At 36.1% G+C, this 25,617-nt stretch overlaps 2 protein-coding genes and 1 pseudogene across 14 annotated transcripts; 1 reads left to right on the forward strand and 2 right to left on the reverse strand.

Annotated features, from left to right (window-relative positions):
- Positions 1–334: 334 nt before the first annotated feature.
- On the reverse strand, positions 335–2,237 carry LOC131012548 (40S ribosomal protein S15a-5-like). The gene is made up of 3 exons (XM_057940535.1): positions 1,995–2,237; positions 1,443–1,603; positions 335–775 (listed from the first exon to the last, which is right to left on the reverse strand). The coding sequence occupies exons 1-3, from the start codon at positions 2,122–2,124 to the stop codon at positions 677–679; spliced, it is 390 nt and encodes a 129-aa protein (XP_057796518.1). The 5' UTR covers positions 2,125–2,237; the 3' UTR covers positions 335–676.
- Positions 2,238–6,317: 4,080 nt separating this feature from the next.
- On the reverse strand, positions 6,318–11,689 carry LOC131007579 (uncharacterized; annotated as a pseudogene).
- Positions 11,690–13,975: 2,286 nt separating this feature from the next.
- On the forward strand, positions 13,976–25,617 carry LOC131012552 (dihydroorotase, mitochondrial-like). 13 transcript variants are annotated; one of them, XR_009097371.1, is made up of 15 exons: positions 13,976–14,096; positions 14,731–14,802; positions 14,920–14,958; positions 15,175–15,317; positions 15,447–15,628; positions 15,845–15,981; positions 16,325–16,490; positions 16,606–16,722; positions 16,891–17,051; positions 17,286–17,416; positions 18,661–18,913; positions 18,984–19,058; positions 19,137–19,475; positions 19,711–19,793; positions 25,195–25,617. XR_009097371.1 is itself a non-coding variant. In XM_057940539.1 (10 exons), the coding sequence occupies exons 2-10, from the start codon at positions 14,773–14,775 to the stop codon at positions 17,478–17,480; spliced, it is 1,170 nt and encodes a 389-aa protein (XP_057796522.1). In that variant the 5' UTR covers positions 13,976–14,096; positions 14,731–14,772; the 3' UTR covers positions 17,481–17,685. The 13 variants fall into 13 exon arrangements, 3 of the variants coding, with proteins under 3 accessions (XP_057796522.1, XP_057796524.1, XP_057796523.1); XR_009097375.1 differs by having other exon boundaries at positions 19,137–19,377; XR_009097373.1 differs by having other exon boundaries at positions 18,984–19,054.

The following is a 25,617-nucleotide window of genomic DNA, read 5'->3' on the forward strand; positions in this document are numbered from 1 at the left end:
TAAACACATAGAATCACATTTGTAATATCAAAAAAGTATAGGTATCGTCCGATTCAATATTCTTTCAAAATTTAAATAAAGTCACATGGAATGCATTTGATTTAAATGATAAAACATACTCCAAAAAGATCCAAGTCGATAGATTTCGGGCCGGGCCGATTGTTTACTACCTCAACACAAATTCATAAAACACAATGGCATTAAATTTCATGTCATGCTGACTGCAAAGACATAGTAATAAACCACATAGTAATAAGCCAAGGTAAGAAGTAAGAACTGAAATAAACCACATAGCAGCCATGGCAGTTGATGATAGAACTGAAACAGCCACATATTTGCAACCAGAAATCAAAAGATATTAAGACATTCCCAAATCGAAGAAACTTCTACGGGTTTCTAGTTTCGTTTTTCAAGTATCTCGTACAGAGATCCGCAGCTGGGAAACACGGAACTAGCAGCAACAAGACATTGTTAAAGATACACAAAATTGAGAATATGCCAAGCAACTGGTTGTGTCAAGAAATCATCCCTAAGTTATTACAATGGAAGCTTCACACAGTTTTTAAGTTCTTCCTACACTTTCTTAGCTCTAGACGAGAAGTATACAAGATTGAAAGAAGAAAATGGCAGTAGCTCGTCTGACTTCATCCTCGCAGTATAACAGTACATGAGAACTTCAGTAAAAGTATCCGACCACTTGGCCACCAACATTTTGCCGGATAGCCTCCTCATGATCCAAAACTCCATTTGGTGTCGTGACCACTACATATCCCCACTGCATATGGAATATAGAATACGGATTATAACCATGAGGCTGTTTACATGTAGCTTAAGAGCCTTGAGGGAAATTACAATAATTTTTTTAAACGAGTCAAATCAGAATAGCGATCATATCCATAAAAGTTGAAAAGTTATCGTAGAAAATGTGACATTATCCTTCACTACATAAACATATATCAGCATGAAAAGATAAAATGCAGCATATGAAGTTGTTGAATAGATACAAAACCAGATGGTAAACTTCTTCAAAGCGATTCTTTAGGATGTCAAAATCAATTACATGTATGGCCCAGATCAATGTCTTAACAAGCGGTGTTTATTCAGTATCATCCGTGAAAACCAAAACCATGAATTCAGTTTCCCTAACCAAACATTTCCCAAAAAAAGTCTCTGACTCGAGTTTACCAAATTATTGGGTCTCCAATTTCATATAAAAAGTAATGAGCTAAGGAGAACCATTGATTCATTAATTAGATCATAGACGAGACCAGAGCCCTCACATGCCAAATGATGTTTTGGAAGCCTCCAACTTTTGAACAAGATATGCAATCGAATTAAACAGGACAAAATCACATTATTCAACCACCGAAGCGTAGATGCAACAGCATATAAAATGGGACTCAAATCACCAACAAACAAGATTGTGCAGGAAACAATCAAACCTGGCGCGTTGGAAGCATGCGAGTTTTGTAATTCTCCATGTACTGAGCCTTAATGTCTTGTCTATAAGTAAGAGCCCGACAATCGTTCACCCTCCCCTGCAACTGCACAGTTATCCTCCCCACCCTATGTGGATCATGAACTTGAAAATCCTTAATGTACCCTGTCATTTCACCATCATTCTAAGCTTATTCACAATTTCACATTTCTAAAACAAGCCTTACCCCAGAAAAATCGAATCAAATTCAGAAATACATTGAACCAAATTCCACAACTACAAATACCCACATTCTCAAAGCTCTTCATCAAACTAAAAAAAAACTATAAAATAACCCTAGTGTAGTTAGTAAAATCCAAAATTTACACACAATCAGATGCAGTATTTACCATCAATTTACACACAAGCACACACATATACATATGCATATGTGCAATTAGACTAATGTATTCCACCAAACTTTCAAAAATCCAAAAATTTCGAATCGGGCACCCGTCAGAAAAGCATAAAACAACGCAAGCATACATACACGAGCAGAAATATGTAGATGCGATACCTCTATATTTCATGATTTGGAGGAAAGAGGCAACGACATTAGAGATGGGCTTAAGCTCAGCAGAAGCAAACCCCCTCTTTTCAGCATTGACAATGGTTCGCAACGCATCGTTCAGAATTCTTCTTCCCATTTTGCACTTTTTTTCTTCAGTTCTGCTTCTTACAACTAAAAAAGCCTAAAACCCTTCAGCGACGGAGCGAAGAAATTTTGGGAGAAACAAAAGTATTTAAGAAAATAAACATAGTATTTCTTTTAAAATGCTGATAAAAGGTAATTATGAAATCTATCCCGGATGACCTGTTATTTCACTCGAAAAAATAATTCAATTGTTTGATATTAGTATTTAAAGTCTAAAGATCATAAACGTCGTCTTCCAATGTTATTATTTTAAATATTATTGACGATGCTATTAAAATAATAAAACTCGGTATTTTAACTCCAAGTGATACAACGTTATTTTACTATAGTTAACTTAGGGGGGTGTATTCGTTGTGGAATTTGATGGATTTCTATGTCGACGGGATATTATTTTATAATATAATTTATAATAATTTTTTTTGTCAATTATTATCGTCTTGATAAATATATTATTTATTTTATCAGTTGTTCAATTTTTAGTGGAGACATCACTTTGATATCTTTGACAAATTCTCGGAACGATAATTGATAGTACAATTGTTAGTGGTATGTACAACATATAAAATATAATGCTATGCAACATACCTGCATCAACTGACATTTAAAAACGAACATAACTAAAATGACAAAAAAAATCTAACTCGTGCCATAATTTACTTAAGAAAACTAAAAGTAAAGATACTCAAAATGACCAACTACACAACACACTATTGGCAACACAATTGTCATTTCCAATTCTTGAGTTTAAATCTTGAATCTAGCTCTAGAATTTAATGTGAAATACTATTGCAACTATTAGAAAAATGTGGTAAACTATTTTTTATCTGAAATACATATTATAAGTATTTCTTTATCAAGATTTTCTCAAGATTAAACAGAATCGAGGTGGGAATTGAAGAGGAACTAAGGGCCAAATTCTTGAGAGGGGGGAAAAGAGAGAGAACTGAAAAGGGAGCTACGTCTACGGCCTCGCCGGCCTTCAAAGGCGGCGGCGGGTGTTTGGGAAAGGGCGTGGGTTTGGGCTTTGGGGGGTGTTTGGGAAAGGGTGGGTAGGTTTTTTTAATTTTTTTGTAAATTAATTTATTAATAAATTATTACATTTTATTTCAAATAAGATTATTAAAAAAAATAAAACAATGACATGTCATAGCTTATTGCCCTGTAATTGACATCATTGTTTTCCATATAATGTGGTCGGATTTTTTAATTTTGAGAACATTAAGAAAAATTTACCGTTTATGGATTGCAACGTCAAATTGAAAGGTCGTGGGAAAGTCGCGAAAATTCCAAAACCTTTTGAATTTACAGGCAATTAACCCTTTATATTAAAGTGAATTTCATTTCTAGCTTTTCACACCGAGTAGTTTTCGTTTGGTGTTCTCAAAGAGTAATCTTATGTATAATAAGAAAATGGCTAATCGTATGTGGCATCACCGAATTTTAACTTTTCTATTTATCTTAATTCTCTTGGCATTTTCATATTTATTCATTCTTATTTATCTAGCACCTATATTTATTTTTTCAAAACTTCATCAAATAAAAACAATTATAATATGGGTAGATCTCATTTAACAAGGAAATCAATCTTGATCATGTTATAGTTACTTTAAATATAATTTGGCCAATTAATAATTGGCCAAATATGATGAAAATGTGATTTAATATTAAAAGAAAAAGAAACTTAAACCCTAGTACAAGAAAGCAGGGAGCTCGTTAAAACCACGTGGGAAAAACTGTAGCAAGAAAAAAGAGTGTCCGTCTAAAAACCAAAGCAAAGCAAAGGTACCCAAGCAAGCGCCATGACAGCCCGTGATGAACTCCGAACTAACCATCACCCACCCCAAGCTGCCAGGAGGACGACCATGAAGCTACGGAGTAACCATCGCCTCAGGCGGAGACGGATCTAGAGGCCAGCCAGCCTCGGGCGTTGCCCGGTCAATTTTTTTTTTAATTACCTATATATATTTATGTTTTGAGGAATTAGCTATGCATATTATACATATAATATAAATATGTAATTTAAAAATTGAAAACTCAGATCACATTTTCTTTAATTAAGACTAATGATAATAAACAAAGAATGCACTATTCACACTACAGAAGAAAGAAGAAGCGAAAAGTTCAGATCATATTTCTTGTTTTCATTCTTCTTTCCAATAAACAACACATGGATCCAAATTGAGATGGAAATTCACAAAATCCAACATTGAGATATCAAATTTACTATAAAATGACCTTGCATACTATGGCCGACTGAAACCCAGTTGCCAGGCAGCTCCTCTGCTGCATGCTCGCCTCCGAGAGGTGCAAACTGCCCTAGATGGCGATACCTAGTGTCCAAGGCACCCGAGAGAGAGAGAGAGAGAGAGAGAGAGAGAGAGAGAGAGAGAGAGAGAGAGATCAAAAAGGGAGTAAAACTTTAAATGTTCATATAGAGAAATCAGTAACTCTCGAGCTTTGTAGATTAGTAGACGATATCAGAATTTGAAGCATTAGATGATCCTTAGCCGCTTGGACATGTCTTCACATTGCAGTTCGTTTTCTGAGGTTCTTAGGTTATAATTGATTGCTAGATATGCAAGAATCGAGCTATGTCACAGTAAAGCCTAGTAATATTATTGAGAGCCAACAAATGAGAGAAGACAGGCCGTTAAAAAAACGAAGCTGAAAACAGATTTATAGGAAAATTTAGTAGGCCTTAATCCAACTTCACACCACACTTTATATTATTAAGGAGACGTTTACTTTTCATGATTAATAAGATATATAATTGGATTTCTTCAATCATACCCTCACAGTGGGATATGAATCAAGCAAAATTGGGCCAAATAATAGAAATTATCAAGGGTCTTGAATATCCTAAAGTTCCGTTTCATCTTAGTAATTAATGGATTAGCCTTACAAGTAAATTAACGTCCTTCTTCAATTATAGCCTGAATATTGGTCACCATATCCCATGGTGACTTTTTAACCCTAACTTTAAACTATTGCAAATATAGCTTGTACTTATCTCCGTCCTTCAATTAATAGCCCAAGTCAAAATTTCCAACCTACAAATAACTTGAAATACTATTTCAAATGCTGAAAAAACCTACAAAAATTCACTTAAGTTTCGCAGAAATTGTGACTTAAGTCAGCAACGAAGGTACATACAAGCTATATTTGTAATATTTTTAAGTTCGGGCTAAAAAGTCATCATAGAGTCAAATGTCGGGTCATAATCTAACAATAAAATTATAAAATATGCTATTTTAATCAGATTAAGTAGTGAGAAAAGGCGATGAGAGATTGAGGGTTTGATTCTGTGGCATATCTACCTGAAATGAAGGACTTCATGGCGGCCACCACTTCCGAGGACCCTCGGGTTCAACTTGACATTTCTCTCGCGTGTTGAAGCACCTAGCAAGGTGTGCACCTTGTTGAGCAGCAACCTAGCACGTATGTTAAAAAGATCAATCTAAACGTATTAGTCGAGGATCAAACTAGCGAAGATCCATCTAAACACTGCCTTACTTGAGCAGTAGCAGGAAGGCTCTTTGTTTGCTTATCTACGTTTGATAGTGCTAACTTTGACTCTTCAATATCTACTTCTTCTCTCTCATTTCCATCTGCATCTTTTATCCGCAGCTGCAAATATGGCCAAAATATCCTCCTGAAACAAAAACAGACGAGACATAAGTACACAGTAGATCGGAGAAACTAGGAGACTTTTTCAGACGTCTACCATGATTTTTTTCTGATCGACTGTGGTGCAATCTCCAAGACCATACACACCATCACATCCCTTCACTCTGTAAATGCAGCTGCAAATATGCACCTTGTTGAGCAGCAATCTAGTTTTCGACCTATCAATAGGTCCAGCCATAAAACCTATTGCTTCTATTGTATTGTACAATCATAAACAAAATTGTATAATATGTATCATCATAGCATTTTTTAAATCTTGAGGCATAATATACCAATGAATTATTCAACAAGAAGTTACACTCATACCATAAACAACTTTATTCAAGAAAAATCCTCAGAAATTAGAGAAATGTAATATTCCAATATTACCCCAACATTGTAGAAGAGAGTAAGTAAAAATAGGCATAAATTAATATCTTCAAAAAAAAAAAAAACTCCATATGTCATGCCAATACAAAATACAATCAGCAACTTACTTGGAAGAAAGCGTATGAGAATTCACCAATAATCTCCACAATTACATACACCTCCCTCAAAGTGGTGAAAACGTTTAACGTCACGTAAGATTATCAATCTCCCCGTGATCTTCGCTATATGTTTGATCGTCGTGTGGCAATCCTCACAGACACGCAAGTTCTTAAAAACCCGAACAGGTCTCCCACTTGGTATCTTCATTATCCCATATGCAACAGTTAACCTTTCACTATGGTACTTTAGCATATGCTGCTTTTCTTCTTCCTCCATATCATGCAGCACAAATTTTGTAGCGGGAACATATCCATCCTCTTTCATCTTCAATTCCAACTCTTCCAAGAAAGCACAGATGCTTTCACTATCAGGATGAGTGAAGTTTCCAATAGAAAACGTGTGAATCTTGTTTAGCACTTCAACCCAGCTATATCCCGGTCTATTGCTAAGACCCAGACCTCTCATTCTTAATCTCGTCTTCTTAACATCTTCTCATCTGCTCGAAGCTGCATATATGTTGCAAAGAAGAACATACGTACCAGAGTTCCACGATTCCAAAGCAAAGATCATTTCGGCAGCCTTTACTCCCAATTCTATATTTCCATGAATCTTGCTAGCACCAAGTAGAGTTCGCCATGTTGCAGCATTTGGCTCAAAAGGCATGCTTTTCATTAGGTTATGAGCTTCTTTGAGGCGCTCAGCTCGGCCTAGATGATCAATCATGCAGCTATAGTGATATATATTTGGCACTATGCCATGATCTTTGTTCATGGAATTGAAATAATGTTTTTCCTTGTCTACCAAGCCAGTGTGACTACATGCAGTTAGAACACCAACCTAAATCAGAACAAGTGAATACGTTTGATCAACATATGGAGAATAATATTTCACATCAACAACGATTAATCAATGACAATTGTTCATTCTCAAATTAGAATTTGTATCATTGGCAACCAAAAACAGGAAGAAAGAGTTATAAATACAATTAAAATTTACCAATGTAATTTCGTTAGATTGGATAGACGCTTCTTTCATTGACTCGAAAAGTTGGAGAGTTTCTTGGCTGGGTTTTAAAAATCCCGAGGCGCACGAGGCACAAACATGCCTCGGAGCCTAGGCGCAGGGCTTTAAGCGCAGGCGCGGGCTTTTCGTAGGTGAGGCGCAGTAAAGCCTAAAAAATTCTAATATATTTACCTACATTATATTTTATACCAAAAACACAACTTAAAACCACAAATAATACTTAAACACACATATACTTAATAAAAAACACACAAATACTTAAGTTTTAAAATACGCAAGTCTAAAAGTACGATCAAATATCAAACAAGTAATCAATAATCATCATCCACAAGTCCATCATCCTCAAGTGCGTCATCCCCATCTTCATCATCTTTGTCTTCACCAATGTTCTCTTCCATCTCATTCACCTCCATCTCCTCATCCGCATCTTCATCCTCATCTAAAAGCCTTCTCGAACTCGAAGCAACTACACTCTTTCCTTTATCAACTCTAGATGCCCGTCTAGTGCTATAAATAGGATCATTAGCTCCCGAAGCCTTACTAACGACATTCCATGTCAAATCACCATCCTCAAACACAAGATCATCTTCATTAGAAGATTCCCCATCCATATGTCCAACCAACCATTCATTGCTATCATCAATCTCTTATAATAGAAAAGGATCTATTGTGTCTTTCCTCTGTATCGCCTTTCCAAAGTACGATTATACTTCACATAAACCAATTTATTGAGCCGATCTTGTGCCAATCGATTTCTCTTCTTGGTATGAAGCTATAAAATATAAAAGATAATATGTTAAAATCATATTTATGTATTATAGTCAAAGTAAAATAAAATAATAGCTTACATGATCAAAGACACTCCAATTTCTCTCACATCCGGTAACATTACAAGTGAGGCTAAGAACTTTTATTGCAAATGATTTGAGGTTGGGACTTGAAGATCCATAACAAGACCACCAATCCGCTATAGACATTTTAAAAATGACGGTTTGTTAGAATATGAAACATTAATTAATTCAACACTTAATTAGATTTTCAAATATAAAATGTTACCTGGTGATTTGACATTTCTATGTCTAATTGTCATTGCATTGCCAAATAGACCCTCTTCATTTTTGTAGGCATCCAGCTCAACCATGAGCTTGTCTTGAGTTGCTTCATCGGGAATCAACCTTTGAATGCATTCATACAAACCTTTCTCACTCACTTGATCCGGATTATCATAATAGATTTCCGGATTAAGAAAGTATCCGGCTGCATGTAAAGGACGGTGAAGTTGGCAATCCCATCTTTTATCAATGATCTCAAACGCTTCTTTGTAATGCTCCTCCTTGTGACCAAAACTCTTAGAAATAACCTCTTTAGCTCTATCCATAGCTTCATAAATGTACTCCATAGCCGGGTTTTTATCCCCATCAACCATCCGAAGTACCGTCACAAGAGGACCTCCCAACTTAAGAGCATACAACACATTCCTCCAAAATGTGTCTAGCAAAATATAAGTTGTCACCTTCTTTCCCCTCGCTTCCTTTGGCCACTTTGAAGCATTCCACTCTTCTAAAGTCACCATCTTCCTCAAATTGTTCTTTTGCTTATGATATTGTGCAAGAGTGATAAAGGAAGTTGCAAACCTTGTGACCGCCGGTCGATGCAAATTCCTTTGATTTGTGAATCTTCTCATCATGTTGACAACGACGACGTGGTTATATATATAACCATTCATGAAGATCGCCTTCTTGATGGCATTCTTGATATTTGGAAGCTTTTCAATATCCTCCAACATCAAGTCCACGCAATGTGCGGCACATGGAGTCCAATAAAGATGTGGTCTTTTTGTCATAAGCAATTTCCCTATCATAAAAGATTAAAAGCTTTAATACTTAAGAAAATAATAAAGTGATTGTATAAAATTGAAGATGATTTAAATTTCTTACCCGCTTTGACATAGTTAGATGCATTATCCGTCACCACTTACCTCTCCAACTTCGTCAACAATAGAATCAAGTATTTGAAACAAAGTGATTGCATCTTTCACAACTTCGGATACTTCCACCGATTTGATGAACACGGACCCTTTTGGAGAATTGACAAGGAAGTTCACAATATCCTTTTGCAGCACCGAATCACGCCATCCATCGGATAAAATAGAACAACCCTTTGTGGCCCATTCTTTCTTGAACTCCAACACTTTGGTGTCCGTTTCTTCCACTTCCTTTTGAAGAAAAGGAACTCTTAGCTCATACATGCTCGGTGGTTCCAATCCGGGACCATATTGTCCAATTTCTTCAACCATGTTCTTGAAGCTATCACTAGTGGCCGGATGGAAGGGAATAGCATTGTCATAAAAGAACCTTGCAATTGCTTTACAAGCTCTTTCCCTACATAACTTGTCACTAGCACCAAAGACTCATTTTCTTTCTTTTCTTCCCTTCAATACTTCATGACTTTGAGAACTAGGTTGGCTACAAGCAAGATAAACATCTAAAGGACCTTTCATCCTCTTTGGAGCCGGGGCCTTCTTACTCGTCATGGTGCGTGAGCTACCTCCAATTTCCATCTCTTCATCCTCTTCTTAATCATCAACATCTTCAACACATTGAGGTGGATTTTTAGCAAAATGCTTCATCACTTTGCTAGTTGCTTTCTTCATCATATAAGAATTCACTTCTACTCGAACATGTTCCGGAGCCTTAGGACATTTCTTTGCATTCCTAAAACCACCCACTAAATGTTGTTTCATGCGAAATGCTCCTCCATTTGTCACTTTTAGAAAAAATTGACAAGTCCACGCGTAAGGATTGTTTGGATTCGGTGTCCCATATTTTCTAGCCGGATCCCGCTCATCATCATCCCCCGTTGATGATGATACACGGGACTTACCCGAAGACATTGAGATTGAGAGTAAAACTGAAATTAAAAAAATAAAATTTATAATATCAATCAAAACTGAAATTATAAAAAAGAACTTAAAAAAACTGAATTTATTTAACTATAATATTGAAACTGAAATTAAAGTAACTAAACAAACTTAAAGCCTACCAAACCAAACTAAAGAAATTAACAAAACTGACCTGGAGGCTGGTGGCGGCGGTGACGGCTGGCTGGCAGCGCCGGTAGGTGAGCAAAGGGGGGGAAGGGCGCAGAGGAGAGAAGAGAGGAGAAAGGGAGGCTGCTGTGTTATGTTAATTTAATTTCAAAAAAAAAGTGGAACTTAAAACCCTAAACCTAATCTACAATAGGCGTGCGCCCTAGGGAAAGCGCGCCTGGGCGCGCTTTTAGCGCCTTTCTGTGCCTCTGCTGCGCCTCTTGTAGGCAGCCGCGCCTCCCACCAAAAAGCCCCCTACCCATGCGCCTTGCTTAAGGCGCGCGCCTAGGCGTGCCTGGGCGCGCTTTTTTAAACCCAGTTTCTTGGCCAAAGCCATGTTTTGCGTAACACTCCATGATATCACATTTTTATCCTCAATTCTCTCGAAAATATCATATGCCTCGTTGATGTATCCACACCTACAATACAATAAAACAAGAGCAGTTCCGACGTGGCAGTTAAACTCGAATCCTCATTTAAAACCCATGTATTTGCTTGCCAAGCTCAAAAGCAGCAATATACGCACATGTACTTAAAACACTAGCAAACGCATGATTGCTAACCTCTGTCAATCCCTTGTCGCCTTAATAAAAACCCGTAATGACTCCTCGCTATCACCATTTTGACTGTACCCAATAATTGTCGCCCAAGAGATCGAATTTCTATTTGGGATTTCATCAAAAATTCTCTTGGCCTCGTCCACTAACTCATTTTGCACATATCCGGACAAAATTGTGGTCCACGATACAACATTCTTCATGGGCATTTCATGAAAAACTCTCTTGGCCTCATCCATTAAGCCATTTTGCACGTATCCAGACAAAATTGTGTTCCACGAATAAACATCTTTCACAGGCATATCATCAAACAGCCGCCGTGCAGCTTCGAGATTGTTGTTCTTGATATTGCCTTTGATCATTATAGTCCGAGTGACCAAATCCTTCACAGGCATTTCATCGAACAGTTGCTGGGCCATTTTATATTCGCCATTGGAAAAGTAGCCGGATATCATAGTGGTGTAGGTGACCTCATCTTTGCGGGGCATGGAGTTGAATAAACGCATTGCGGTGTCGCATTGCCCATTGCGCATGTGGTTTCTGATAGCTACTGTGCCTTTCACTATGTCGGAGTCTGTAAAATTGTTTCTTCTAGGCCTCGCCGGAGGCTTATTGGTGGGTGGTTCGAAGAGGTGGTTAGTATTTTGAGGCTGCCCATTAGTTCTTGTTCTGTTCTGCGACGAGCGCAAGATGGTGGGGTGGATATGTCTGAAACGCATAGAATGAGAAAAATCCTAAAAAGGAATTTTGTAATTGATTAGTAACTTTAGAGATCTGGGCTATAATTAGCAAGGTAAATTGAGGAATTAGGGCATCTCAAAATGCAAAAGATCAACAATCTTAAATCGAAATGAATTGAATCAATCTCATTATCTTAGAAAGATAGAGATGCCGGAGAGAGACATACCTGAGCTGAAGAGTGAGAATAGGAAAGCAAATTGCATCGGAGCAGCAGCGAAATACCGATTATTGAGATTTAGGAATTAGGTTCTTTCACTCCGTTGGGATGGGAAGCTCATTTTTGTGAAGAAATAAGAAAGCGGAGGCTCAACAACATAGGAATTCAATAAATTACTCCCTCTGTCCCTGAAATAAGTTCATTTTTTCCTTTTTGGAACGTCCCCCAAATAAGTTCCTCTTTTTTTCTTTTCATTTTTGGACAACTACCCTCACTAATACTTTATTTATTCTTACTTTTCACTTTTCCACCACTCTCAATACTAATTATAACACTTTTTCACATTTTCACAACTCTCAATACTAATTATAACACATTTTTCTCTACTATCAATACACTTTACCAATTTTTCTTAAAACTCGTGCCTTCCCCAAAGAGGAACTTATTTCAGGGACGGAGGGAGTAGTAATTTTTTAATTAAAAGTGAGTATTTTATATTCAGCAAATTTTAATTAAAATAGTTTTACTCACGTGCGATACACGAGAAACAATATATATATTTTGCTCTCTCTTTCAAAAAAATTTTATGATGGATGTTGTTAGAATAGAATAAGTAAGTGTTTGAAATGATGTCTCTTATTCGAACTTCATATGATTTAAGCAATATATACTATACTAAAGGAGATTGATAGATGCATAACTATCATTATCACCACCCTTTGTTAAATCTCTAATACCTATAAAATTCAAATATTTTATTTATATTTATTGAATATGTGTGATCATTTTATAAAAAATTAAATCATTTTCATTAAAACCCTTGTTGTCCCTTTCTATTTATGTGTTTATGAAATTGATTAATTGTTTTATTATTATTAGTCGTAGAAAAAAAATTCTGAATGTACGTATGTAGTTAGAATATAAGAATAGGAGCCGGAATATATTACAACTAAATTATAAAATTAATTTTAAATTAAAATTATTATTCTCAATATATTATATTACCTTCATGGCCGTACATGTGTTTCACGGGCCCTAAACAAAAATTTAAAGATAGACCCTTATAATATAATTTTTTTCTATATAATATATGATATTCATAAGAACTACTCCAAAATAGACGAAAGCTTCTTACTTTTACAAAAATGCAATATGTCTTGCAATTTTAAAGGCAAAAATTGTCTTCTTTTATTTCTTTTTTTTTTCTCTTCACCAGACATATATTTAGGAGACATCTTGTATTAAGTAATACCATACAATAATCTAGTCAGATACCATACAGTAACAAATAAAAATAATTAAATGAATAAAAAATTGAATAAATATTCATTGGCAAAATTTGTAATCAGCGATCAAATAAATTAATATAGCAAAAAAATATAACTATACACAAAAAACACTACAATATTTTAGATGCTAAGTTGCTAAACAAGAAAAGAAGAAGAAAAGGACGTTAAAAGTATAAAAGTAAAACAAATATAATCAAAATTAACTAATATAATATTCTATTAAATAAATTAAAACAAGAAAGCTTAGAAGAAACTCACCTTTATTAGCCGTACTTCTGTGGCGTATTTGTGTTTTAGTACTTGAATACATAGGTATATTAGTATATATAATAATATATATCTTTCGTCCCGCTTCAAATAACCTAAAAAAATTGATCACAAAGATTAAGAAATATATAATAAAGGTGTAAAATAGTGGTGGGACAACCAAAAAATAGTGTTAAATACCCAATTTTATTTCTAAATTTAGATTAAATCATTTAAAATAGAACAATCAAAAATAAAAATTGAGTCATTTGAAATGGAATGGAGGGAGCATGTATACTTGGGGTCAAAAATGGGCTGCTTAAAATTTGCTGCCCTAGGCATATGCATGTTTAGCTTATATGTAGTTATCCCTCAAAAAAAAAAAAAAAAAAAACTTATATGTAGTTACGGCCCTCCTTTCGTCCTATTTAATATGATCACGTATTTTTTGGCATAATTATTAAGAAGAAAAGTAATTAAAGAATAAAAGTGATTGAGAATAGTGGAGGTCGAGAATAATTTTTTTTAGAGAAAGAGATTTTTTTTTAATGAAATTGACCATTACAAATGAAATAGCCAAAAATGAAAAAAAAATAACTATGTTAAATAGGACGAACGAAGGGAGTAGTAGATCACTCACCCTCCCATTCTCATCTCCCTCTCTGCGTCTGACTCTTGCTCTAATCCTCCATCTCATTATAGTCGCAGGTAGCCACTCCTCTCCCTTTTCTTCAATTCAAGTTGTTTCTTCTGAAATTGGTGCGTCACATTACATTCTATTCTATTCAAATATTCATTTTTTCATCAATTAAGGGGATAGAGAGAGAGAGAGAGAAGCAGATTCGAGAGATGTTACGTATGGAAGATAATTTCGCCTGACATTTATTTTTTATGTTGAAGATACTGAATGAATTTTGTTGGTGTGATTGTTGAAATCCATGTTCTATGTGTAAAATTGTTGCTGAAATTACGTCTGAAATTTTGAAATTGTTGCCGAAACCACATTTATTTGAATATTCAATCTTAAGAGGCGCACATATTGGGCAGTTCAGCATCGCCTCCCATTGATGTGCGTCTGCATTTTTCACAACATTGACTTAGATAGCTAAAAATAATATAGGCTAATTCATTGTTTACTAGCTTGATTCGCATCCCCTTGCAAGGGTTGGATTGGAGAATTCCTAATAATGAGGATAAAAATGCTCAATCAAGTATCTTATCAATTATGAAAAGTATATGCTCCGAATAGTTTATTATTGGTATGAAACAGTGATTGAAATTTCTATCTGTCTTAAATTAATTAATCTTATAACTTGATAATTTCATATATTAATGTTGGCAGATACTAGAAAAAGGCATTTAGAGCTGTTATCTTGTTTGTAGGATGTTGAAGACATCTCTGGGTCCTTACAGAGTATGCCATACCTTTTTATTATACGTATTATTCATCCTTTTTTTGGCTATCTTAGAAAACAATCTATCCCAATGCGCCTTATGTATTTGATGGTTGATGTTCTCTTTTTTGTTATAGGGAAGTGCTCTTGCTGTGCCTTCAGAGTTCTCTGTCAAGGTGCATTTTCAGAAACCAATGTTTGTAGAATCTTCATAAGCTGGTTCCTATTGCAATCCAATCATCCTTAGTTATGGAATCAATGCATGTATACATTCCACCAGAAGGAATATCTTTGTTATTCATCTCTTGGCATGATAGTCAATGACTCGATATCTTTTTCTTGCTGATTAGATTAGTTTGTTTTAATTTTAAAGACTTTTTTCCACAACACAGTTGTCATCTGCACTTGTGAGAGCTACAAGACCAATCCATCTGAAAGCATTCGGGGTAAGAATGGAGCTTTTGATCACACAACCTGATGACTGGCATCTCCATCTTCGTGATGGGGAGCTTCTTGAAGCAGTTGCCCCCCACAGGTTGAATAACTACACATTCATTCATTATAAACTCAATTTTACGTAGATTATAATTTATTCTCTTGCTGAATTTATTTATTTTTCTCTTATTTATGTGCTAAATATGACTTAAGAACTATTTGCATACAGTTCACAACACTTTGGGAGAGCCATAGTCATGCCGAATCTGAGACCTCCAGTCACCACCACTGCTGCAGCTATAGCCTACCGACAATCAATTTTGAATGCTCTGCCGAAAGACAGTGACTTCACTCCTTTGATGACACTTTATTTGACAGACACTACGAGCCCTGATGAGATTAAGTTAGCAAGTGAGTTGAACTCCATATTTATGTGGCAAAAAGTAACTAGAGGGAGCTCATCTGATGTTATCTTTGACAACCTCATGTTTTATTATTATTGTGCTCGACTGCTTCATGGAAATAGGGAATGCATTGGCTAATTCAACTTCATGTATTCTTTCACATGAAAGATGCTGTTGTAGAAGTTAATGGCTCCGCGTTTGATATAAATAGTTCCTATCGCAGGAGAGAGTGGAGTTGTATATGCCGTGAAATTGTATCCTGCTGGTGCTACTACAAATTCTCAAGATGGTGTGACCGATCTATTCGGGAAGTGTTTGCCTGTACTCGAGGAAATGGTTCAGCAAAATATGCCTTTGTTGGTGAGCTTATCTTTGTTTCTTCATAACGATTTTTGCTCAAGTGTGAATATATTTCGTCTGTGGAGCCTAATCACACTTTCGATAAAAATAAATAGGTACATGTGCTCTAATAGTTCTCATAAGAGAATTTTGCAGAATCTTTTAAGAGTTATTTCACCATCTAACTTGAGAAATTGGTCTACTGATGGATTATTTGAAATTGAACTATATGCATATCATAAATCATATTAAAGACAGGGTGTTAGCTTGACCTGTGTAAGCCAATTGAAAAATAAAAACAAGATTTAATATGAATTGGTGCATAAATAATTAGCAACATCTCGTGCAAATGAAATCTCTGCAGGTCCATGGGGAGGTAACAAGTGCAGATGTTGATGTTTTTGACCGTGAAAAGGTCTTCATCGATACAGTTCTCGTCCCCTTAATTCAGAAGCTCCCCCGATTGAAGGTTGTCATGGAACACATTACCACTAAGGATGCTGTAGATTTTGTTTTGTCTAGTGATGAAAGTAAGCCCTTTTTGCGTCACACTTTAAATGCAGAAGTTCCATTATGTTTGATCAAGCAAGATGACATGCTATCTTCATTTCTTTGTCATTCTCTAATTTCTTTTATACTTTCTAGGATTTGTAGCAGCAACAGTCACTCCGCAACATATTGTCCTTAACAGGAATTCCCTTTTCCAAGGAGGACTGCAGCCTCACAACTATTGTCTTCCAGTGCTAAAGAGAGAGATACATAGTACGTATGTCGCAAGTCATGTATTGATACAATAAACTGTTGTAGCTATCCATCGTTCTCTATTATCGTGCTTGATTAGCACTAGCAGATGTTATATATTTCTACTGATGTGACCTGTTGTCTAAGCCAAAACAAAACAATAGTAGTGAATAAATTTGACATTGTCAGGGCAGGCAATAGCATCAGCTGTTACAAGTGGAAGCAAAAGGTTTTTCCTTGGAACTGATAGTGCTCCTCATGATAGAAGGAACAAGGAGTGTCCTTGTGGGTGTGCTGGAATCTACAATTCTCCTGTGGCCTTGTCAGTGTATGCAAAGGTTTTTGAAGAGGTAAATTTAGTATTTTTGTAGAGGTTGTTTACTTTGAGTGATGTGATAGATTGATAAAACATAGGATTGAGTATTTGAAGGATAAGATGGTCTAGTAAGTTCAAAATTAATCAATCCATCAAAGTAAATGATGGATTATTCTTATCATTTTATCATATCACTCAAAGTAAACGACCTCCTACTATCTTTGTCTTCCCATAACGAATGATCCTTGAGAGTGAATACATACTACAGGCCGGTGCGCTGGACAAGTTGGAAGCCTTTATGAGCTTCAACGGACCAGACTTCTATGGTCTACCCAGAAACAACTCGAAGCTAACATTGAGCAAGACCCCGTGGACAGTACCACCATCCTTTTCTTTCAGGTGGGGTGAGATTGTTCCCATGTTTGCCGGTCAAGTACTCGACTGGCTACCATCTTCTCTCTAGGATGATCTACGACTGTTCATAATCGAGGATTGTAGCATGTTTTGCCTACAATTTATAATCACAAAACTTTTTTAACCGTGAATTAATGCTAATTCACATGAATTAAGGATAAAATAGTCCTTTAAGGGGGCGTTTACTGTACATGATTGAATGGTGGGATTTAAATTTTATGTATGGAATAGGAATCCGAACTCTTACATCATTGGTATCTTGCAGATTCTGTCCATGGGCTGAGCTGCAACACCGACACGCATATAAAATTAATTAAGCTTAAGTAATTCCTCATTTTATGTATAATTTCAAGATCAAAACTTTTGTTTTTTGGATTTATAGTATTCTGCGCAAAAACTTTGCAAAATTGTTTGAAGCTTGAATGTAATATTTGAGATAACTAGTAAGAAACACAAAACAAAAATAAGCTCTCTCTCAGTCTCATTCCATTTTGTCTTTTCTTTATTATCTGAGCTATCTAGTGGCTTTCTCTTCCTATCTATGATTAAAATTCTGCTGTGCTCAATGATGAATGTTTCAGCTCTATTTTACTCCCAGGTAACATCAGATTTTCGTCTTCCGCTTCAAATTATTTTCAACTTATCATCTTTCACAATGTTAACTTGTATCATAAAGCTTCTCTGATGAAGAAAATTGCACACAAAAAAAAGGGTAAGAATCATGTTGTTTAAGAGCTAATGTTGTAAGCAAATGGCTAATGCATTGAAGATAATCAAAAAGTAAGTACGAGAGTTCATGCTTTTCCTGTCAGTTCTTTTTTCCTGCTTTGTAATTTAGCCTCAATTATTTGAGTCAAAGGTTCAAATTTCATAATGATGTAGTTGGCTAAGCTATTTGGGTGTGTATTGTATGATCATTAATCGCGTTTATCTCTCTTCAATTAATTTTACTGTTTGGCATTATCTGGCTACATACACGTGAATTTCCAACTGCTTTGCTTTGCTTTGTTGTATTCATTTATTGAGTTAGGCTCTGTTTATTGACCTCTGCTTGCATTTTGATGTTTCCCATGTGACTGTTTTTGAGCCATACATGATGTGTTTGCTGTATTGTATGGAATAAACTTTAGGGGAATCTGCTCAACTATTCATTCTCACTATTATAAATCATGATCTTGTGATATAATTTCTTGCGGTCACTATCCCAGCTTTGCAATTATAATCTGTAGATATAGGAAATGGGATGCTTTGTATCAACTCCAAAAGACACAGGCGAGAACAGGAGGCGGCCAGCAAACATCGGGGAGGTTTTTGTGTTTGTTCCATGCCTATAGATCCCTAAACCGGTCAATTTTGCTCAGTCACTGGGAAATAATGTAACTAAAAGTTCCGTGGAACGCCTTTCAGCTCTTAGAAAGAGAATAGTAGTTATGTTGGGGCATGATCTATTAACACGAACTAGAAGAACGGCCAGCCAGCACGGTTGGTCTTGTTCGATTTTTGTCATATTTAATTTCTTGTTTACTATTCCCTAAGTTAATGTTGCTTGCAGGGACATCCATATTACGCGATCTTCTTAAGGCTCTTGCAGAATATCTGACGGTCCTTTTGGGGTTGGTTAAAGTTGGTAATCACATGCATCTGTTATCGATCTCCTCTTGGCAAACTTGTAGTATTTCTTAGCGTAGTTTGTTGAACTGTGCAGGCAGTCCGTTGCAACACAGTACAATTTTCCTGGGTTAATCAAGAGGAGGTCCATTTGTACCTTTAAATCATACAATCTTTTCTTTGAATTTTGAAGATTGATTTTATCTCATTATCAATACATATATATTGTGCTTGGTATGAAGTATTATCCGTTGTGCACGTTATGGCGACGCTATTGTTATCACAAGCCAATTTGTTGCTTCTTCCAAGAGATGAATTCCAGCCAAAGGTATCAGAAGGTTAGTGCATGAGCAAAAGCTTCCTATTGTTATCGCTGCATCTTAGATGAAGTTTGCAAGGGATTTGGAATGTGCTCTTGCTCCATCTGTTGCAAGAGGTACATCTTTATGAAATTGGCGATTAGATTAGAAATTACTGCAAAGTGATTTTTAGCATATGAAAGATATTTCGATAATTGAAATGACTACTCTTGGTTCCTTGATATAATGTATTGCACTTTCATTTGTTTCCATGGCCTTCTAAACTTGATTGTTGATGGAGTTTGACTACATGAGAAAATGAATAATAAAAGGGAGCTAAATTCTCAATTTATAACGTTTTTCCCTGTCTAGTATATGTATGTAAAGGAGCATGCAAGGGATGCGAGGCAGGCAGCTACATTTCGTCATCAGCAGGAGTCAGATCCATGGTTGAGGTTAGCAAATCAATCTATACTGTTCATCTTTAGTTAGATTGGATGGTTCAGATATGTTCTTATAGTCTATGTTGCTTGGAGTCGGGTGTGGGTGTCGGACATAGGTGCGGGGATGTGTCCGACTATTAAGCTTTCTAAATTTATGATACGTGGACACGGCTAAAAAGGATCCGATATTAGGACACTGGTGCGGGGATACGCTTGATATATAAAAAGATCACTCTTTAATAGACAATAGAAAAACAATTTATAAATAATAATTTGCAAAAAGTACATTACAATACATCAAGCTACAAAATAACTCTTTAATTCTGGATCATCAAGTGATAGTTCTTCCAACTTAGCTTTTATCTGCACTTCACCTGTAAAATTCAAGATCAAATATTAGAAATTAACCTAAATAATACTCCCTCCATCCCACAAGAGTGTGCCTTTATTTCTATTTTGGGACGTCTTATAAGAGTGTACATTTGCTATTTTTGGACATTATCCCACCACTAACTCCGTATTTCTTACTCTTATTCTATAATAAAGTGAATCACTTTTTCAACTCCCAAAACACTCATCTAACATTTTATTAAAACTCGTGCCACCAAAAGTGATGCACATTTTTGTGGACGGAGGGAGTAATAACATAAAATACCAACAATTAAATATTAAAAATTATATACCCAAATCCCAGTATTTTGTTTGTTCTTCTTTATAATCATTTTCCTTTTGTGACAACAATCGTGCACGAACACATGACCGTAGGCCCTGCTTGGTGCCAATTTGTTCCTTTTGATCTTTTGAATGTAAGAGTGTGTGCTCCAATTTCGTTCACAACATGACGAAGAGGTTGGTTGCACTAGTAACCTAAAAGTTAAATTTTGCAAGAGAGGTGTCGATGCACCATGATTTGCCCACCACGACATTGGTTCTTCATGGAATCATGCATCAATCACATGTGGCTCATTGGAATAGTCGAACCAGTAGAAAATGCCCCAAATTCAGAATAAACTTTTCGCAAATCACTTGCATTTGGAAATAACTTTTTGAAAGACTTACTTCTATTCAATGAATAATGATACCTTGTTGCCCTCATGAAGTGCAATCCGTAGTATTTCATTATTTCCACTTTGAAACCACAATTCATGGTAATATTTAGGAACCAAATAATGTGTCATGCAATGCAATGACGTATTACTTTTATTCCAACTACTCTCCAACACTCGATGGACGACATCAAAAATAATCGACGAAGTAGAAATTACATTATTTTGTTCATGTTCAAAAATATCCTTCTTCACATTTTCAATCATTGTATCCCACATATTATATATCAAATGCAAGATTGGAGTATCCGTATAAGCTTTTCTTAGCATATCAACAATATGCTCAGTAAATTTAAAAAAATAATCCAAGTTATGCTACCAATTATCATTCAAATGCATTGTGTAACCTCTTGTGCATTACCTTCATTACTCCCTTCCCTATAAATTTTCCAATCTGAACCCATAACCATTTTTTCTAATGCACTCTTGACTTTCATGAGTCTTTTAGTTATATAACAATACTAGATGCAAATTTAGTTTTAGCCACCCTTAGTAAAACTTAGATGAGAATAGTTATTAAAAATAGCTAATGCCATGCTATGATTAACAACAAAAGTTCAAATATTCTGGGCATCACCAACCAAATCAAAAATCCACTTGAATGGAGCAAATTGGGTTGATCTTTTTGTAGGATAACCAACCAAATCAGAAATCCATAGGAAATTTTGAATTAAGCAAATCAGTCGAAAAAATGTTTGAGATAGAAGAGGATCAAGAGATGATGGTAGTAATTCGAATAATTGTGATCAAGAGATGATTGGATTTTCAGAGATGATCGAGACAGAAACGTTGATAAAGTAGAATGGGATTAGTAGAAAAGAATGAGTTTCAGTTTTTGTTTACGAGGATAAAATTTTAAGATAATTGTAAAAATAACCCCATTTTTTACTTTTGTTTTGAAATGTGAGAATTTAGTGCTCGTTTGGTTCAAGTAGAGGAATGAAAAGGGAATGGAATCCAATAAAGGAGTGGAATGGTAACAATAAACATTACTTTTATTGAGTGTTTGGTTTAACAATGGAAATAAATCATTAGTAAGGGATTCTCTTTCATTTGTTTCCCCTCTATTTTGAGGGTAACAAATTGGGTGATTGGGTTACCCTCAAGTAAGGATAATAGTCAAGTCATTACTCGAACCAAACAACAAGCAATAGATTCAATTAATTGAATCTCTTTCCAATCTCTAAAGACACTCAACCAAACGTGGGCTTAATGTAATGATACTAATCATCATTTAAAATATATAAATATAACAAAGTTTGATTTTGACACAAATATTACTATTTCTTGTAGTGTTGGAAGTAAGGATAACAATGGGCCGGATCTGGACCACATCCGGATCCATAATTTTTCACTTAGATTTGGATTCGGTCCAGATCCATTGGATCCAAAAAATGGAATCCAGGTCCAAATCCATATCTGCAGGGTCTCGGGTCCAGACTCGAATTCTTATTCTTTTTTCAAAAATAAATTCTAAATTGATTAAACATCAAAATGAGAGTCATAATAATTGTCTAAAGTTTCATCAACCATTCTAAAATATGAGTGGATTGCATAACAACTCAGCCAAATGTACCAACCATGAATTATAATATAGGAGTATTTGTTTATCTATATCACTATACATACTATCACAGTAAATGTCCAAGATGGAAACGGCCTCATAGAGAATTAGATCTAAAGTTGCAATAGATGTGCTGGAGAGGAAGACCTTCATGCTGCGCGGCTTTAGGACACGGTGGTCGGGGTTGCCGCGTCGTAGAGCTTCACGCTGCGGCCTGCGGGCGACTATGGGTTTCACTGGCGAGATTCCGGGTGGGGGAGTGGGTGGAATCTGGAGGTAGCGACGACGCGGTGCAGCGGAAAAGGAAATTTTAGTAGTTTAGGAATGACATTACACTGGATTTAGGTTTGAATAAAAATAAAAATAATAGTATATAAATTTATATATATATATGGGTCCGCGGGTCAGATCTAGCCCGGATCTGGGTTTTAAATCTATTACTCCAGATCCGGATTCGGAAATTTAAAGAGAGGTCCAAATCCGTCAGGTCCAATTTTCACAAGGTCCAAATTCGAAAAAAAAAAAAAAAAGGTGTGAATTCGCTGATTTGGATCGGGTGTCGGATCCATTACCATCCCTAGTTGGAAGAAGATGGAGATATTGTTGTTGTGGCAAATAAGCAATAAAAGTATTTTTGCTATTAACATTTTAAATTGGAGGTTATATTGTTCGCTATTATTTTCACCACGCCGCAAGTATACGGTGTAGTTGCAACATAGGGAAGCAAGGTCGTATCCCACAAGGATTGGTGAATTCAAACTTCTAAATATTATTAATAAGTTGTTTTCAATCTATTTAGACAAACCAAAGATGAAGAGATATTGAGAACTAAAACAAAGCTAAATAAAGCAAGTAAATAAAATAACAACAAGATAAACTTAGTTAATAAATTGGGGAATGACTCGAATGAAAGTTATCCTAGGGACTAGATTTCGATGGATCGTAATGAACTTCAATCTAAATCAATATAAATCTTGATATGGCCTACTTATCTAGGGCGATCTCCCCACTAGTTTTAGCCCCCTCCCGGACGACTAAAACAGTAGATTACGGGTCATAATTGCCGTCCCCGGTCAATTTCTAACCTATAACTCCCAAGAGCACAAAAGATCAACAAGCCCTCACCCACCTCTCAACCTCCCGGTTTATTGAGATGATATGTATCAAACTCCTAATCTATTGTAATTATCCTCTCCCGATTCAAATCACAAATTAGAAATGCACAAAAGGTGGCCAACCAATCATACAAGAGATAAATCTAGGACTTGAAAAGATAACAATAAGCACAATCAAGATATATATTGAACAAAGAAATCAATCCATTACAAATCCATCTAATCTAATCCCTAAGATAAGAGATTTTAGCCAAGCATATTCATAATAAAAGCAAATCTCAAGTCATAAGAAAACATAAATAAAGATATAGAGAGATAGAGATTCATAGACAAATCCTATAATCTTGATCTTCAATCATGTAGTCTTGATGAGCTCCTTTCCAAGTCTTCCCCTTCTTTATTTGATTTTGGTGTTGTTTTTGTGTGTGGAAGAGAGAAAAAATGGTAGAGAATGGAGGCTAGGGTTTGGGATTGGAGAGTTGGGGAAGATGAAGTGGGTGTGTGTGGTGAATGAATGGGGAAAGGAAGAGAAAAATGGAGTTTTGAGGCTAAAATCGCGTTTGGGGTCCATTTGGGGGAGCCCCGCCCTTTTCCCGCGGTCACGGCCCGCGTCCGCGGCCTTCAAACGTGGGGGATGCTCAGGGGACCCGCGGTCCCGCCCCGCGGCCGCGGGTGGTGACCGCGGGTGTCTCCTGAGTCGGGGGCAGCTGACCCGCGGTCCCACCCCGCGGCCGCGGGTGGTGACCGCGGGCTACTGGGCGTTATGCGCAGTCCGCTCGTTTTGCTCCGTTCTCCCTCGTCCGGACTCGGATTTGATCGCCGTTTGCGCTCACGGATTCCTCTCGAGACGTACTTCAATATAATATCTTCAAAATCCTCCAATTAATCCTTGATTTTTCCTGAAATTACTCCAAAACTACACCAAGACATCAAATCTTCATAAAACTCAACATTATGGTACAAACACGCATTGGCAAGCAAAATATGAAGGGAAATGACAACAAATCATGTGGAATTGAGGTACGAAAACCATGTTTGTCATATATGGATAAAATTATACTACATATATTATTATTTTTTAGGGCTGATTGTCGTAAAATCTACGATTTTCACTAAAATTGGCTATTTCCAATGACTTATAAAATTGGAATCAAAATACATGAACATTCAATTTTACTCCCTTCGTCCTATTGATCTTGTCTTGTTTTTCTTTGTGGGTTGTCCCATTGATCTTGTCATGTTTCATTTTTTGGTAATGATTTTACACTACAAATAATATGGTCTCACTCATTTACACATTTTTACTACACTAATTATACCTTCCTTAATAACCATGCCCAAAAGAAATGGGACACGCCTAATGGGATGGAGCCGAGTATTTTATTTTTCCGACGGTCCCAAATTAATACTTATATATGGCAACTGTAATTACAACATGGCTTAATCATCCGATGAAATGAAACGACATCGTTTTTACAACCAAACGATGTCACTTATTTCTCTAGCTTCTTGATTTCTTGAGAGATGAATGAGTCCAATCCTTTCGATCTGAAATCAGATTTGTTTTTCTTTCTGAATCTCTAGCTTTTCCTTCACAAATTGATGTCTTCAACCTACTGGTACTACAGATGCAACCGCTTCTTGAGGGTTTGAAACCAAGATTCTGTCAATTACCCCGATTGCAGCAGTGGATTTGTCAAGGAAATCGAGACTCGCAATAGATCTTCGATCTTCGACTCGTCGATTGCCAGCTGCTGCCATGTATATGATGTAAAGGCCTGATTTGCAGCACCGAAATTCCCCAAACTCCCAATCGTCATATAATCATCGAATGCGCGGGTTAAGGATAAAACGACATTGTTTTATCATTAGACGGCGCCGTTTCTCTCCTATAATAGAACGGCGCCGTATCCTAGTCAATGTAAGTTTGCCATGTATTATGCATCTCAGCTTTGTATATTGATTACAATTTTAAGAGCCATGTGAAATAACCGATTTTAGCAAAAAGTCGTTGATTTTACGGCAATTAACCCTTATTTTTATTATGATTT

Source organism: Salvia miltiorrhiza, chromosome 2 (assembly GCF_028751815.1).
Source record: "Salvia miltiorrhiza cultivar Shanhuang (shh) chromosome 2, IMPLAD_Smil_shh, whole genome shotgun sequence".
NCBI lineage: Eukaryota > Viridiplantae > Streptophyta > Magnoliopsida > Lamiales > Lamiaceae > Salvia > Salvia miltiorrhiza.